Consider the following 15,029-nt stretch of genomic DNA (forward strand, 5'->3'; position numbering starts at 1 on the left):
AAAGCTTTAGTCAAACAGTATTGTTAGATTTCGAGTTAGTGAAGCCTTTACCTGCTGAAGTCCAAAGTTGTGGATTGAGCCTGTCTGTCTCCTAGGAGATTCTGAACAGGGGCAAGCAGCTTCCAACTCCCTGGCCAGCAAACCTTTTCTGAGGTTGCTGGGACCTTATATAGTGTGGTAGTGGTTGGCACATGTGTACACTGATTGGTGGTTGTATCTGGTGTTTCTATTGGGTTAGGGTTAATGTCCTCATTGGTTGGGTATTTGAGGGTTCTGATTGGTTTCTCGGTCTGTGATTCAATCATTGCAGGGTTGGGACTAGGGCTAGGGTTAGGATTTCTATTGGAAGTAGGGACTAGGGCTTCCTATGTTATTGGTTGTTGGGAGTAGGGTGGGACTAGGGCTAGGGTTAGACCTTTAATTGGAAGTAGCTATATAGGGCTTCTGGTGTGATTGGTTGTTGGACCAGTTGTGGGACTAAGAGTAGGGTTAGGCTTTCTATTGGAAGTAGGTACTAGGGCTACCTGTACCATTGGCTGCTTGGACTTGGGTTGGGACTAGTGGTAGGGCTAAGGCCTTTATTGGACGTAGAGATCAGGGTTTTTGAACTGATTGGGTGCTTGGACTAGGCTTAAGATTGGCTGCAAGGTCCTGGTCTCCTATTGGTTCTAGATGTTAGGGCTAGTGTTGTGATTGGATAGTGTTAGGGCTAGGGTTCCCATTGGCTGAATGCGTCTCAGCCTGGGCGTCGAGGCTAAGGGTGGAGAGGACAAGGGTAGTTGCCTGTTTGGGCCAGTTAAGGGCGGAGAGGACAAGGGTAGTTGCCTGTTTGGCCTGTTATGGGTGGAGAGGACAAGGGTAGTTGCCTGTTTGGGCCTGTTTGAGACTGGTCGGGACTAGGGCCAGAATGCTGCCCTTCTTCTCATTTAACAATACCCAGCCCACACCACCCACAACCACAAACAGAGCAACACACTCACACCAAATATACACCACGCACAACACTATGCACAGATTAATGTACCAGCATGCACCACCAACCCAACCAAACCACATCTACACACCCTACTATCCCAACTACCACACATATCCACCATCACCCACAAACAGTACACAACTCTATCCTATACCACTAACCAATACACTCATTACTAACACGCCAATCAACACCATAAATAACTAAATCCCACTCAGTCACACTCTCCCTGCTGTAATTACACCTAACAGTCCACCTTTTATCACTAACAAATATATAATGATCCATCAGTTGACTTAAAAAAAAAAAGAATCCTTCCCTCTTTTATCCCTCCACTATCTTTTTTCTATCAAAATTAACAGACTAACATGTTCACTTCTCAAATTCCAAATTCCATATTCAACTATACTAATAACCTGCCCAAATAACTGAATAACATATCTACTACTCAAATTACTTCATATTTATACTATACTAATTTTCAACACTAATCCTTTATAGGTTCCGGAGTGGCGTGCTACTCGCCAAAAAAGTGCTTCAACACCCATCAGGGGTAACAAGTGCTATATGAATGCAAATCTTTCTTCCCCTTTTATCCATCCGCTATCCTCTCACTCCAAGTAACAGACTAATATCCACCACTGAAATTACCTCATATTTCACCATATTAATTCACCACTAATCCTTTATAGGCTCCCTGAATAGCATGCGTCAACAAACGAGCGATAAATAAATACAAATTTTTGTCCTACTCTATCCTTCTGCTATCATTCAAAATCCAAATAATTGACTAACCTATCCACCACTTGAAATGTACTTGCATGTTTCACTATACTAATTCAACACTAATCCTCTGTGGGTCCCGGAGTAGCGTGCTACCCGCCGATAAAGCGCTTCGACGCCTCGTCAAGGGTAGTAAGCGCTATATAAATGCAATTACAATACAATACAATACAATACTACATACCGAGGAATTTCCGGCCTGTTGGACAGCCATATTGGCTGTTCATTAAGAACTTCTGTGTCTGAAGTAGAGCATAGTGCGCAAGTTCTTCGAAGACCTTCCTTTCGTATAACACGATAAGGAAGTCCAGGTTCCAGATTCTAGGTCTGTTGCCGGCAGTGTTTGCTGCATGCAGTCTAGTCTTCAAACAGCTGCAGTTCGAGGTTCTGCAGCAAGTAGACGAGCTTGCGCGCAGCCGCGAACCTCAACCAAACACTAGAGCAACAAGTGCCCGCCATTCCTGCTGTTTCTTTTTGCATCGCAGTTTCAGTTTTAAAGTGCGATGCAAACAACATAGTGTATGAGAAGGTAAATTAATCTATGTCGCTGTACCATTTGAAACAAGTACCATTTTTTATACCTGAGATAGACTGAGGTAATATTATACTTACAATATACTAGATACAAATCAAAGTATGATAAGGTACACCAATAAGAGTCAGGATCTTCTATCCGCTCTGTTCACAATATGTCTTTGTGATGGGAAGCACTGTTACAACCACTGACACCGCAAATTGTTGTCACTTGCAAGAACCACTGAGACTACAAACTCCTGTCACTTGCATGAACCCCGAGTCTGGTAGGGTTGGTTTTTGCATGTAATTTGTGATCCAGGGTATTCTTAATGGTCCATTAAATCTATTTGTTAAGTTTAGTCATTTTCATGTACTAACTCAAGGAATGAAACCTCGGATTATATATACTTTTGACATAGTGGTTATCTAAGGTTTTTTTACACATGTTTTAAATGATTGATAGGGCTTCTAAACTCTAGACTAAAATCATGTTTACATATTTTTCGTTTAGTAACCACTGTGATGGAGTCCTGATGAAGGCCTAGCCAAAACTAGGGGTGGGCGTAGTTCGCGAAGTAGCGCTACGCAAAGCTATGCGAAGTACACTTCGCACTACGCGAGCTATGCGTAGCACTACGCGAACTGCGTAGTAGCATGTTTGCACTGTGCAAGATGTCATATATTTTTTTTATTTTTTTATTGCAGACTCACAGTAATCAAGTAACAAATACTCAGGTACTCCCAGTAATAGCCACAAAGAGCGCCTCTCACCAATAACAGTTGGATACACGGCCATTCAGCCCACACCCCGGAGGTCGGGCGGCAACTTTCGATCGGGCGCTTGTGGCAGAAGCCAGTACACAGTTCTGAGCATTTCAAGGGGCATTCCGAACATCTGCAGTTTTTTTTTCTTTTGCTTAAAACTACCCCCCCCCAATAAACAATAGAAAACACAGGTTATTTGCTTCCATCAGATTACAAACAGAGAAACTCAGCAGCAGCCACACCTTGCCTGTATCGGATAGTATTCATTTTGCAAAGCATATAGGAATTTCGGCAATGTGACCATTTTATACATGGCCGCCCTGCCTAGGAGTGTCAGCGGGAGCTGTCTCCACCGGTTCATATCTGCCACTGCGTTAAGTATGATCCGTTCTACGTTTCTACTAAAGGAGAGGGCCTCGCTCCCGGTAATGAATACCCCGAGGTATTGGAAGCCCTCGGTAGTTGTCAGTAGGTCTTCCGGTCGACTCCCCCATCGATTGCGACCCCCAGGGTCATAAAGTACTGATTTGCGCCAGTTTATTTTGTGTCCGGCCATCTTGCCATAACGTTCTATTTCTCGGAAGAGCTCTGGGATCGGGGTTTCTGGTTCCGTTATATAGAGTAAAACATCGTCTGCGTAAAGCGAGATTTTTTCAGGCATCGAGTCAGCGGCACTGCTTGTAAAACCGCAAATGTCATTGTTCTGTCGGACCCTGGCGGCGAGCACCTCTATTGTAAGCATGAACAAGAGGGGAGACAGGGGGCACCCCTGCCGAGTTCCTCTCTGAATCTGAAACTCTCGGGATAGAGTCCCGTTCACCCGCACCCTGGCTCTCGGGGCAGTGTAGAGGAGCCGTACCCACTGACTGAAATTTGGCCCGAAACCGAACCTACGTAAAACTGCAAAGAGGAAGGGCCAGTGCACTGCATCGAACGCCTTTTCGGCGTCTAGGGAGAGGAACCAATGGGGGTCGGTGCGGTCCCGAACTTCTTGTAGCCAGTTATGGGTCCTTCTAAGGTTCAATTTAGTGGCTCTGCCTGGTAAGAAGCCCGATTGGTCTAGATGTACCAGATCCGTAATAACTGTTCGCAGTCGAGCTGCCAAGATGGTGGCCAACAGTTTCACCTCCGTATTCAGTAGGGAGATGGGTCGGTATGAGGCGCAATCCTCACGTGGTTTGCCCTCTTTATAGATTGGAACAATCGTAGCCCTAGCTAGGTCAGGGGGAAGCTTTCCCTCCTCAAAGGCATCGGTAAAGAGTCCCCCAAGGTGGCGCGACAGTAAGTCCGCTGCCCGCTTAAAGAGCTCTGCCGGGAAGCCATTAGGTCCCGGGGTTTTGCATGGTCTCAATCTGGCAATGGCCTCGGTGATGTCATCTACCGTTATGGCCCCCTCTAGGGCCTCCATGGACTCGGGGGGGAGGGTCGGCAGGACTGTTGCACCTAAATACTGTAGCGCCTCCTCTTGCGTAGCAAGGTCCCGAGCCGCATAGAATGCTTCAAAATGCGTGGCAAAAGTTTCGGCTATCTCCCTATCGGTGTTGACTGCAACGCCGTCTCCGGCTTTTACACTGTCAATCCATCTCGCCGCCCTTTCTTTCCTGCTGAGCCACGCCAGGAGCTTCCCCGACTTGTCCCCTACGTCGTAGAGCCTGTGAAGGGTGGCAAGGGCCTGGGTCTTCGCTTCTTCGGTAACCAGTTCCCTATAATGTTTCTGAACATCTAGTAGCTTCCTAAGGGTCTCGTCGTGTTTTTGGGCCAGATAGTCCCTTTCCCTTTCTAGGACAGCTTGTTCTAGGGCGGCCACCTCAGCTTGGATTCTCCGCCTTTCTTCACCCAACCTAGAATTTATCCTGTCCCTAAGGACCGGCTTCAGGGCTTCCCACAGAGTAACCCTTGAGTCTACTGTGCCCTCGTTTTCTGCTAGATACACCTTAATGTCAGCCCGTATACCTCTAAGTATGGTCGCGTTTTGTAAATCCCAAGCCGCCAGGCGCCAAGATCCCGCGTGTCTATCCTGGTCCCGTCCTACTCTTACTTACAGTGGCGAGTGGTCCGAAATGCCCCTGGCCCTGTATTCTGCAACATCATCTGCCCTCAGGTATTGGCGGGACATAAAAATGTAGTCGAGTCGCGAGAACACCTTATGCGCCCCGGAGTATTATGAGTATGCCTGTAGTGTCGGGTGAAGCCACCTCCAAATGTCTGTGAGTCCTATGGCGGACATCTGGCTGCAGAGTGTCGTCTGGTGCTCGCCTCTCGTCACGTCTCCTGATCTGTCGTATCTGGTATTCATAACATCATTGAAGTCTCCTCCCACCACTTGTATTGTATCAGAGGTCTCTAAGAGTATGTGGTTGAGCGCCGTAAGTGTACGGGGCTGCAGTTTGGGTGGTGCATAGACCGAGACAAGCGTGTAGGTGCGTCTGTTCCAGGTTCCCGGCACTCCGGCGTAGGTTCCTTGTGGGTCAAGCCAGGTGCGGGTAATGCAGAATGGGGAGGCTTTTTTAGCGATGACTGCCACCCCTCTAGAGTCAGATGTGTATCCCGCATGTGCCAATACCCTGTGTCTCCCCCTAGCGATAAAGGCGCATAGAGTACCCTTGAGGTGTGTTTCTTGCAGGAAGGTAAAGTCTGGGTCCACCCTTTTAATGTAGGCGTTCACCAGGCCTCTTTTGATTTTAGAACCCAGACCGTTGACATTCCATGTCAGGATGCTCAATCTCCTATCTTCCCCTCGTGGTGTGACTACGGTACTCGCCATTGGATTACGTGGTAGCTGCATGTGGTCCGGTCTTGGCACGTGCAGGTGGTTCGTGAGCTCAGTGTGCGCTGCTGCATGCAGTCCGTGGAAGTGTACCCCTCCCAACTGTCCCTCCCTGGATCAGTGTCCAACCAAACGTGAAAACCCCCCTTCCCCCCCCACTCCCCACCTCCCTCCCCTTCCAGTATCATCCTTGGACAGGACATAACTTTCCGTAAGAGTAGGCCTGTCGCCCTCCCACAAACTCCCTCCCTATCAAGCCCCCAGGTAACAAGAAATCAAAGAACAATAAAACCAGTAAAACAAGGAAGCGTGTCAACTTGCGTGCTCTCCTCCGTCTGGGGACCATTCCCATGGCCCAAGCACACCACCTTTCCAAGAGCGTGCCATCATGGGGACATCTGCATTCTACAATGTACACTCAGTGGTCCATATCCCAGCAGTTCATGATTTGGAGTCTTGCGTGCCTGATTCAGGCGCACTCAGTTGTCCAGAGAAGTCCTGTTCCATCACTCGAATCTCTTCCACCAGAGGGTGTGCGGATTGACTTCCTTCATCTACTTCCTCTTCCCCAGACGTATGGCCCGGCGGATCATCTTCATCTCCGTCCTCCGAGCGAGCAGTCGATCGTAATCCATCAAATCGAGCTCCTGCCCTGGTAGTACCTGTCGGCGAGGCCGAACGCCATCTCCGTGGGGGACCCATTTCACGGCCATGGTAGGGTGTAGTCTGGATTTGTCTCCTCGACCTCCTCGATACTCTTGGTCTTTGTGCCTTCGGCAGCTCCCAGTGCGTTGCACTTCGCACGGATCTCTCCGACGTGTCTCGGCTGACTCTTTCCCTGCTGTTTAGGATCGGGCGCTCCTCCAGCCATTGCCAAGCGTCCTCTGGGTGGGAGAAGAAAAGTGACTGGTCCTTGTATATCACCTTAAGTTTTGCCAGAAAGAGGAGCATATATGTGATCCGTAAGTCCCTGAGTTTCGCCTTCACGGAGTCAAAGGCGCGGCGTTGTTTCTGCACTTCCTGACTGTAATCCGGGAAGACCATGATGTGGGCATTTTCCAGACATATCTCTCCCAGTTTCCTCGCCTCTCTCAGGATAAGGTCCCTGTCGGCAAAGTTAAGAAAACGCCCTATAATTGGTCGCGGTCTTGCTCCCTCCGGAGGTTTCGCCAGAAGGGCCCTATGTGCCCTCTCTATAATGAAGCAGGAGGAGAATTGCACCGTTGGGAAGGTCTCCGTGAGCCACGTGCGTAGGAAGGACACCATATCAGTTTTCTCAATTCCCTCTCTAAAGCCAACAAAACGGAGGTTGTTCCTTCATGCTCTGTTTTCAGCATCGTCGACCTTCCATAGAAGTTGGCGATGGGATGCCTGCAGCTCCGCCATGTCCTTGCGTAGGGTGGTGATTGAGTCTTCCGCCTCCCCATCCGCGTCTCTGCAGAAGTAACCCTGTCGGATAAGTTCCGGAAGTCCTGCCGCAGAAGAGTCACCCCTGAACATACTTCTCCTATTTTTACTTCCAGGGCAGCCCTGGACTCCTGAATGTCTGGCCTCCATCAGCAGCGCAGTGTCTGAGCGCGCACCGGATGATTCGCTGGGGCCCACCATCGCCGTGCGAGGGGCAGTGAAACTGTCCCTGGTCCCCTGTTTAGGCACTTTCGGTGGGATATCTCTCTTTCCCATGGCTCACTGGGTGCTGTCGTCGGGTATCTCGGGCGGCTCGCGCAGCACCACCCGTCCCGGGTGCCCCACGCCACCCGGGGGCCGCTGCGCCGGTTCTGCGTCTCTCCTGGGGCGGGCGGGGAAGGAGCCTCAGCCTGCTGGTCACACAGGGCGCGGGGTCTCCCCCTCGAACGTCTCGCAGACGGATCTCCAGTTGGTGGCGGCAGGAAGGCTTATCCGTCTCCGATGTGATCTGTTAGCCACCTCCACCAGTCTCTAGGGTCGCGACGGTGGGTCCCGGTCTTGGGCCGGATATGAGCCAGTGGGGGGGGGAGTCGTATCCACTCAAAGACCGCTTCGGAGTGTCAACCGGCCCTCATATTCCCGCCGGATAGTACTGGACACACACTGTTCGCCTCACTGACGTCCTTTTCTCCCCCCCACGGGGCTCCCGGCAGTTGGATGGCTCTCCCCCTATGTAGTTCCAGCCACTGGAGGTGGTGATTCCCTCGCTGATGCAGGGTTGGTGGCAGGCAGCCAGCAGCACTCGGAGCGCCACACACTACCCAGAGAGAGCGGCCGCCATGTTGGTTAAGGCGCCGTCACTCAGGGGCGGCCCGGGAGCTCACTTCAACAGTCTCTACTGCCCCAGGGGGGCCCGCCGAGCCGGTCCCACCTCTGCGATCGGCGATCCGCTGGCCCCACGCGCATGGCGATCTCCCGGGCGGCCTCAGCTCCTCCTCGCCGGGACCGCCACCATGTTGGTAAAGGGTACCGGACCCAGCAGGGCCCCCAGACACCCCCACCACGGACCCCAGTGTGGTCGAATCGTCGTGTGGTCACCTGTGGTCAGATCAGCTCCACACGTCCGCGTGGCTCCTCTGGGCCAGGGGTCCCGTTGAACACCGATCGCGGACTCCAGCTCACGCCCCCGCCATCTTGAGGACCGCAGGGCTCCCGGGGGGATCGCCTTCCAGTTGGCGCCTCGCAGTCGTCCGTGACTAGTTTGGCTAAACAATGTGCTCCCCAAGGTCGGGCCGGCTAGAGGCACCTCCGGTGTCAAATTGGCGAGATTTGGGCCGGTGAGAGTGTCGGATATTTAGGTCGCCAGACGGAGCTCCGGAGCGTCACGTCTTAGCCAGTCATGGTGCTGGCCACGCCCCCCCCAAGATGTCATTTTCAATGATTGCACAGTGCGGACAAGCATCCGGCACTGTGCAATCATTGAAAACGGCATCTTGCACAGTGCGAGCTGTACTTTTCTGCCGCTCGAGTAGATTTTTACTCGAGCTGCAGCTTTCTCAATGCGGACTGGTAGTTTCTCATCGCGAGCGGTCGCTAGCATGCGCGACCACTCGCAATGAGAAACCTGACCTCCCCGCGTTGAGAATCTCGCCCAGAGGTTTATTTTCCATGCTCGCGATCGGCAACTTGATGTTGCTGATCGCGAACAAGGAAAACGTCTTGCGAGGATGTCATTTTGCTTGCTCGCGGTCGCCAACTTGACGTTGAGGACTGCAAGCAAGCAAAAAATGACCGCTGCACTACGTTACGCTACACTACGCATGTTCGCACTGTGCTACGTGCAGTTTGCGAACTACGCGAGCGTAGCGTAGTGCTCTGCCCAGGGTTAGCCAAAACACGTTGGTTTTTCTATTAAACCGCCAGTCTCTGTATATTTATGATAAATGGACAAAAAGTTCAAACTGACGTGTATGCAAAAGGACTGTAATTGAAGAAATTAATTTATCAGAGATATCGAATCATGAATTGTGATATCAGAAATATATAATCATGATGTTTATTGTATTGATTGTATAAAGAAAAACATACATGTGGTTCAAATGATATCATTGGGATTGTATATCTATTTTTGTACACGTTATTTATATATAAAAATATTTTCTATCTAAAAACAATACAAAATAATATCAAGTAAAAAGAATAAAATAAAATATTCAATTTTTTAGATAGTCATCCAGGTATTTATCACTATATAATGTGTAAATATGTCTTGAGTTTACATGCCGTTCTATAGTAAACCACACTGTGCCTGGTGTTTCTAATTTTCCCAAAAACTATTTCAAGGTCGTCCTACATAAATAAAGGGACAGGTTGCTTGTGAGTGTATACGAGTTGGTGGATAGAAGGAGGCAGTGAAGGGGTCGTCTTCTTAAGCAAGGGAATTGGAGTTGAGCAGGAGTTTAGAGATGTGGGGTCAGTGAAACCCAAGGCAGTGGGCGAATATGCACTAGCAGTCTAATTCTTAACCTCATATCAGTTACCCTTTAAAACTTATTTCGAAACAACATAATTAATGACTGTCATAATATTTGTTATCCTCACTTTAATAACATATGTGGGTAGATGAGTTTCATGTGCCAACAGTGTCAGGTATAAGAGAGTTATCTCAGGAATGTAACATTATCGCTGGGCAGCACCGTAACAAGCAGGTGTACAATGTTAATGTAAACACTCAAATATCAGCCTGTGACTGCGCAGCAAAGACGATGGAAACTGCTGGCAATGTCTGGTATTTGTGTGCTACGATTCCTCAGGCGTTGTCATGCAAAAACTAAATATTTGTCATGGTTACAGCATAAATATGAAACTAGAGCAATAAGATGTTTTATAAGGCTTTTCTATATGTATTTGTTTTGCTCAACTTTTCATCAGGATTCCATATTATTGCTCTCTGGTTCTGAGATATCTTTCCTACTCCTGTGACGCATATGTGGATTTGCCATTTTTGATGAACTGTACCAGTTCACGTGTAATGTACCATCACTACAAGGCCATGTGAACTCTCTGAAAGTTGAAGATCTTGGAGTCATATCAGATGGGATGTGAGATGTACACAAAGAAATAACATTTCATATATACCGTGTTTATTGTCAGAATCAGGATTATTTCCTGGGCTTTGTACATTTTTGTGGGACTTTTTTTTAGTTCAAAACAGTCTTACACTTCAACGAGGGCACCATCACTAGAACCCTTCTCAAAGTCAGATATTTATGTGCCACACTGATATCGGTTTATTAGAGAGCAAAGTCCCTTGTAGGGGTTTTAAAAACAATCTTTAACTAATATTTAGAAATACATTTGCAAGTTTTGGGTCCATTATGGTTAACTCTGCTTTTCATCCTTTTATGGGGCACACATTAAGTAGTAAATTGTATAAGTCATTCATATAGCTTGTTTACAGTGTCATTATATGTCATTTGGCACAGGGCACTACAGTGCAGTTAGACTCCTCACTCTGCCATAGATGTCACTGGTTTCTGCTTCTACAACTTAATCCTAAATTGGTGCTTGAGTGATCACCAGGTTGTGAATTAAGAACTTCTACAAGTTCTTTCGAGTGAGCACTTTCTTATATGACAGAATGTGTTGTGTAACCCAGCATATGAAACTCTTAGTTTCTTGCCTTCAGCAGCGCCCACTGGTCAGCACCCACCACCAATGCTTAATTACAATATTTCAACCCCTTTTTAGGTCGAGCCTGTGCAGTGTATGTGCTGCTCTGCGAGGCATGCTGGATTTTATTAAGGGAGTTAAGCTCCGCCCACTCTCTGCCCATATTTTCATTGGCTTGTGTCATTGTCTTTTGTAAATGCTGTCTTCTGATTAGTTTGTAGGCTTGTTAGTCCCTCCTTAGTAACGCCTTGCCTTCATTAGTAACTCCCCACGAGGACTGGCTATTTTACTTTTTTTGTTACACTGTGTGTCTCATTTAGTTTGTAAGCACGATTTTCTTTAATGAGTTTCTCCTACTGCTGGCTTGAAATGCTTTCCTACAACAGTCAGTGCACCATGCCCGCTTTCACTTTCCAAGCAACCCGGGATAATGGCTGTTGCTTCTTTGAAATTAAATAAGTCCCGCATTTACAAAAGCTTGCGCTATTGGCATTGTAAATGACAATGCCTTTTATTTAATGTGTTAATTATCGAAACAGATAAAAAGCATTGTCTTTTACAACATCATTAGATTAAAATCTCGCAAATGCTAGACCTATTGCATTGCAAATGCTTGTTGCAGATGGTTTCTGGTGGGCATCAATGGCACTTATGTCTTAGGACCGGGAGGAGTTGTAACCTCCCACATTGTTCGGTCTCTATCTGAAGCTGCTTGTATTCACAGAGCAGTACTTTTTTCATTTCCACAATGGTCAATGGAAATAGAAGAACAGCCCAATAAAGATACACTTTACCATGTGTTGTAACTTGTAATGGTAGCCCCTCTATTTTAGCAAGCCATACTGCAAATGAAAGAAGGACTCCCAAGTATTTTGCCTGGATGGTGTGCAAGCTGCTCTTCAGCCATGTGAAAGTGGGGCTGGAAAGAAACATATCTAATTAAAAAAACATAAGGCCCGTGCCCACACCCACTGTATGCAAAGACTTCTGAAAAAAAATGGGCACTGGTACGTATTTTATTTATGTATTTTACAAATTAAGCATTGCAGCAATGTCTTCTAATCTAGGCATAAGAATTGCATCTCTGAGATGTGGAAGGTACCACTGATATATTATGGTTATTCTCCGTGCATAAGTGTGATAAATTGACAAGTAAGGTAGATCCTCTCCATGTCTGTCAGTGGTACTTGGATGAAAATGACAAGCTGCTGTTTGGAGACCACGCTTGTGGATTTATTAAAAATAAAAATCAGGTATATGGGTGACAAAAAAATGTCTTTTTCTCAAAAATTAAAGAAAAAACCGGAGAGCAGTGGCATCACAAAAACGAAAACTTAACAAAAACATATTTTCACAAACGAACAACAGTGTTGTTTGGGTTTGATCAAGTTTATTTGCACAAAGTAAACACTGGCCTTTGAAACTAAATTGCAGCTTATTCAGCTATAGGCTAGCTAACATTTGTGGACAAAATTATTGGATTTCCTGAGCATATTTAAAGCTTATATTTGAATGGTAATTCATGGGTAGACGATACTTTTTCCTTAATATCAGAACCAAAGGCAGCCCAACAATATTCAAGCCAGCCCCACTCTCTTCCTCGTCTGTTTCTCTTTCGTTCTCATTCCATCCATTCTCACTCTCTCTCTCCTCACCTCCTATTTCCCTGATTGCGCTAATCACCCTCTTTCAATTCCTTTCTCTCACTTATGTCTCTCTTCCCCCAGTCTCTGTTCCTCTGCGTTTGTCCCGCTGTGCTTGGGACAATATAACACAGAAATCTCCAAGTTCCCCCAACCCCAGACAATGCTTGATGAGATAAAGTGGCAATCAGGCCCCCAGTACCACAGACACTCCTTGCATAGGGGCCACTGGAATTACGCAATTGTGAGGTTGGGAGTTCTCCTCCTTATCAGGTTTTAGCATACTTGCCACATAATCCACCATCTGGAGCAAATGGTGCAGTTTGCACAAAAAATAGTTTCTACTTCAACCGCATCAAAATATACTAGAATAATAAACACTTTAACGCAGTGCAGTGGTGAGGAAAACCCTTGGTAAAAGTCAATTGGTCACCTTTTAGTTGCTGAGCACTGTTGTCAGGTGTTAAACTCGCACAAATGAAGTGAAACGTTTGCCCTGACCATGTGTGTCAAAATTCTAAAATGGCAAAATAATATTCTCACAAAATGTGCCACTTTTCTTGATTCATAATGTTGTCAACTCTGCTGCATAATTTGGTCCTCCACAGCCGCATAATTCCAGGGGATCTGATTACATGATTCACAGGAATGGATTGAAAATCTAGTTAGCGGGGGCAGCCTCGACAACTTGTCATGCTCAGTAGACAACTGGGCTATCCTTCAGGGAGATAGGTAGGTAGATAGATAGATAGATAGATAGATAGATAGATAGATAGATAGATAGATAGATAGATAGATAGATAGATAGATAGATAGATAGATAGATAGATAGATAGATAGATATGTGCCCACGATCTTTACATTTGCCTTTCACAGGTGCCCCCACCAGTTTAATCAGTGACCTAAAATCACTTTTAGAGACGCTGCCTACCTGCAAACTCTGGAGTCCTCCAAAGGCCGTGAATAGAAGCAAAAATCCCAGAGAGACAATCAGGATGTTCTTGAGGTGGTGCGCCATTTTGTCTTGCTCGGTTAGATCGAAATGTCCGTTCAATCCCAGAGCCCGGTCTGCAGTAAAGCTCCTTGAGCAGGGAGACCCTCAGATCTGTCTGAAGGCTCGTAGGCCAGCCATGTGTGCCAGCGCCCACTGAACTTTGGCAAGAAAAGAAAGGTCGGCGATATTGTAATTGTTACTCATTCACTTCTTGAGAAGCAGTGGTGGGCATTTCAGAACCAACGCCCAAGCAGGCGGCTATCGACTCCTCCTCCGAGTGTCTCAGCGCCCGAGGCTATTTATTGGAAAGATTAGTTCCGCTGCGCCCTGGTGTTCGAGCCTGTTTCCGTGGCTGCTTGGATAAAGTACACTCTTGTAAACTATTGCACACTATTGAAGTGAGCAGCACTCTCTGGCCCTTGTGATTGTTTATTAAACCATACTTACGAAAATCACTTGGTCGAGCTTCCAGAAAGCTGTCACTTTCTAAACACTATATAAAGAATATAATTGTTTTTATAAACATATGCTTCCTTGACATTCGACTGTAGAGAACATTCAGTGAGGAAACAAGAGTATATAATCCTGTGCATTCGGAACGCTGCTCAGGGGGGTCGAGTCGCCGCTGCAAACGTATTTGTATCACCTAAAGGTCGCACGTCCAAGTCCCTCCACTTCGCGTCGTCATTCTCAAGCTGGTAACAGGAGGGCAGTTGTGCCAGGTGCAACAACTATTGTTCAACCTGGAGTCAGTTCCGTTTATGGCATGTGCCTTATTAAAGATCACTTTAAATAAATAAACAAAACCTGCAAGAATGAAGACTTTTTCCAAACATTAGATATACATGACTGCCTGATTTTTTTTATTCCACATGAATAGTGTTACATATGTTCATAAATAATATATATAATTTTAAATAAAGTAGTGTAACATGTTCGGTGTCATGGAATTATGTGGCAGGGGTGAACACAATATGCAGCAGGGTTGAATAAATTATGCAGCAAGCAAAGGCGTATTATGTGATGTAATGTTGCCAATTTGCTGGCATTATTAACCGTTTTGGCATTTGTTAGGTTTCGCCTGCACAGTGCTTGTGCTGTGCTTGTGAAATCTATTGTGTTTAATATAAAAATTATAAGGGGTTTACAACCCGCCTCCTTGCTTTCCTTGCTTTTCATTGGTCCCTGTGCTTACCACTTATTTTTCCCCTTTTCTATTGGCTCTAGCATACTGTTTCCTGCATTTACCAATGCTTGTTCCTGTGCTTCTCTTATCATTTCCCCGGCGACCGATTATGACACTTAACCCCGCACGCGTTTACAAAGCATGCCATTACCCCACATTTTTTACTCCGCAACAACTTTTACAACGTAGGGCTTTACACCGCAAGTCATTGCAACCCATTGTCCATTACAACTTAATTTACTATTCTAACCCCACCGGGGCATGGAAATGGGGAATGCGTTGAAATTGCTTGCGGTGTAAAGCCCTCATTTGTAATAGTT

At 46.7% G+C, this 15,029-nt stretch overlaps 1 protein-coding gene across 1 annotated transcript in view; it reads right to left on the bottom strand.

Moving 5' to 3' along the window:
• UNC93A (unc-93 homolog A) overlaps positions 1 to 13,946 on the bottom strand; it is a 305,890-nt gene extending 291,944 nt beyond the window's left edge. Inside the window, exon 1 of the mRNA XM_078648549.1 lies at positions 13,461 to 13,946. Within this exon, the coding sequence (XP_078504675.1) occupies positions 13,461 to 13,547 (87 nt within the window). The 5' untranslated portion in view covers positions 13,548 to 13,946. The remainder of the gene's footprint in view (positions 1 to 13,460) is intronic.
• Between the last annotated feature and the right edge of the window lie 1,083 nt (positions 13,947 to 15,029).

This window comes from Lissotriton helveticus, chromosome 6 (genome assembly GCF_964261635.1).
Source record: "Lissotriton helveticus chromosome 6, aLisHel1.1, whole genome shotgun sequence".
In the NCBI taxonomy this organism is placed as follows: Eukaryota; Metazoa; Chordata; class Amphibia; order Caudata; family Salamandridae; genus Lissotriton; species Lissotriton helveticus.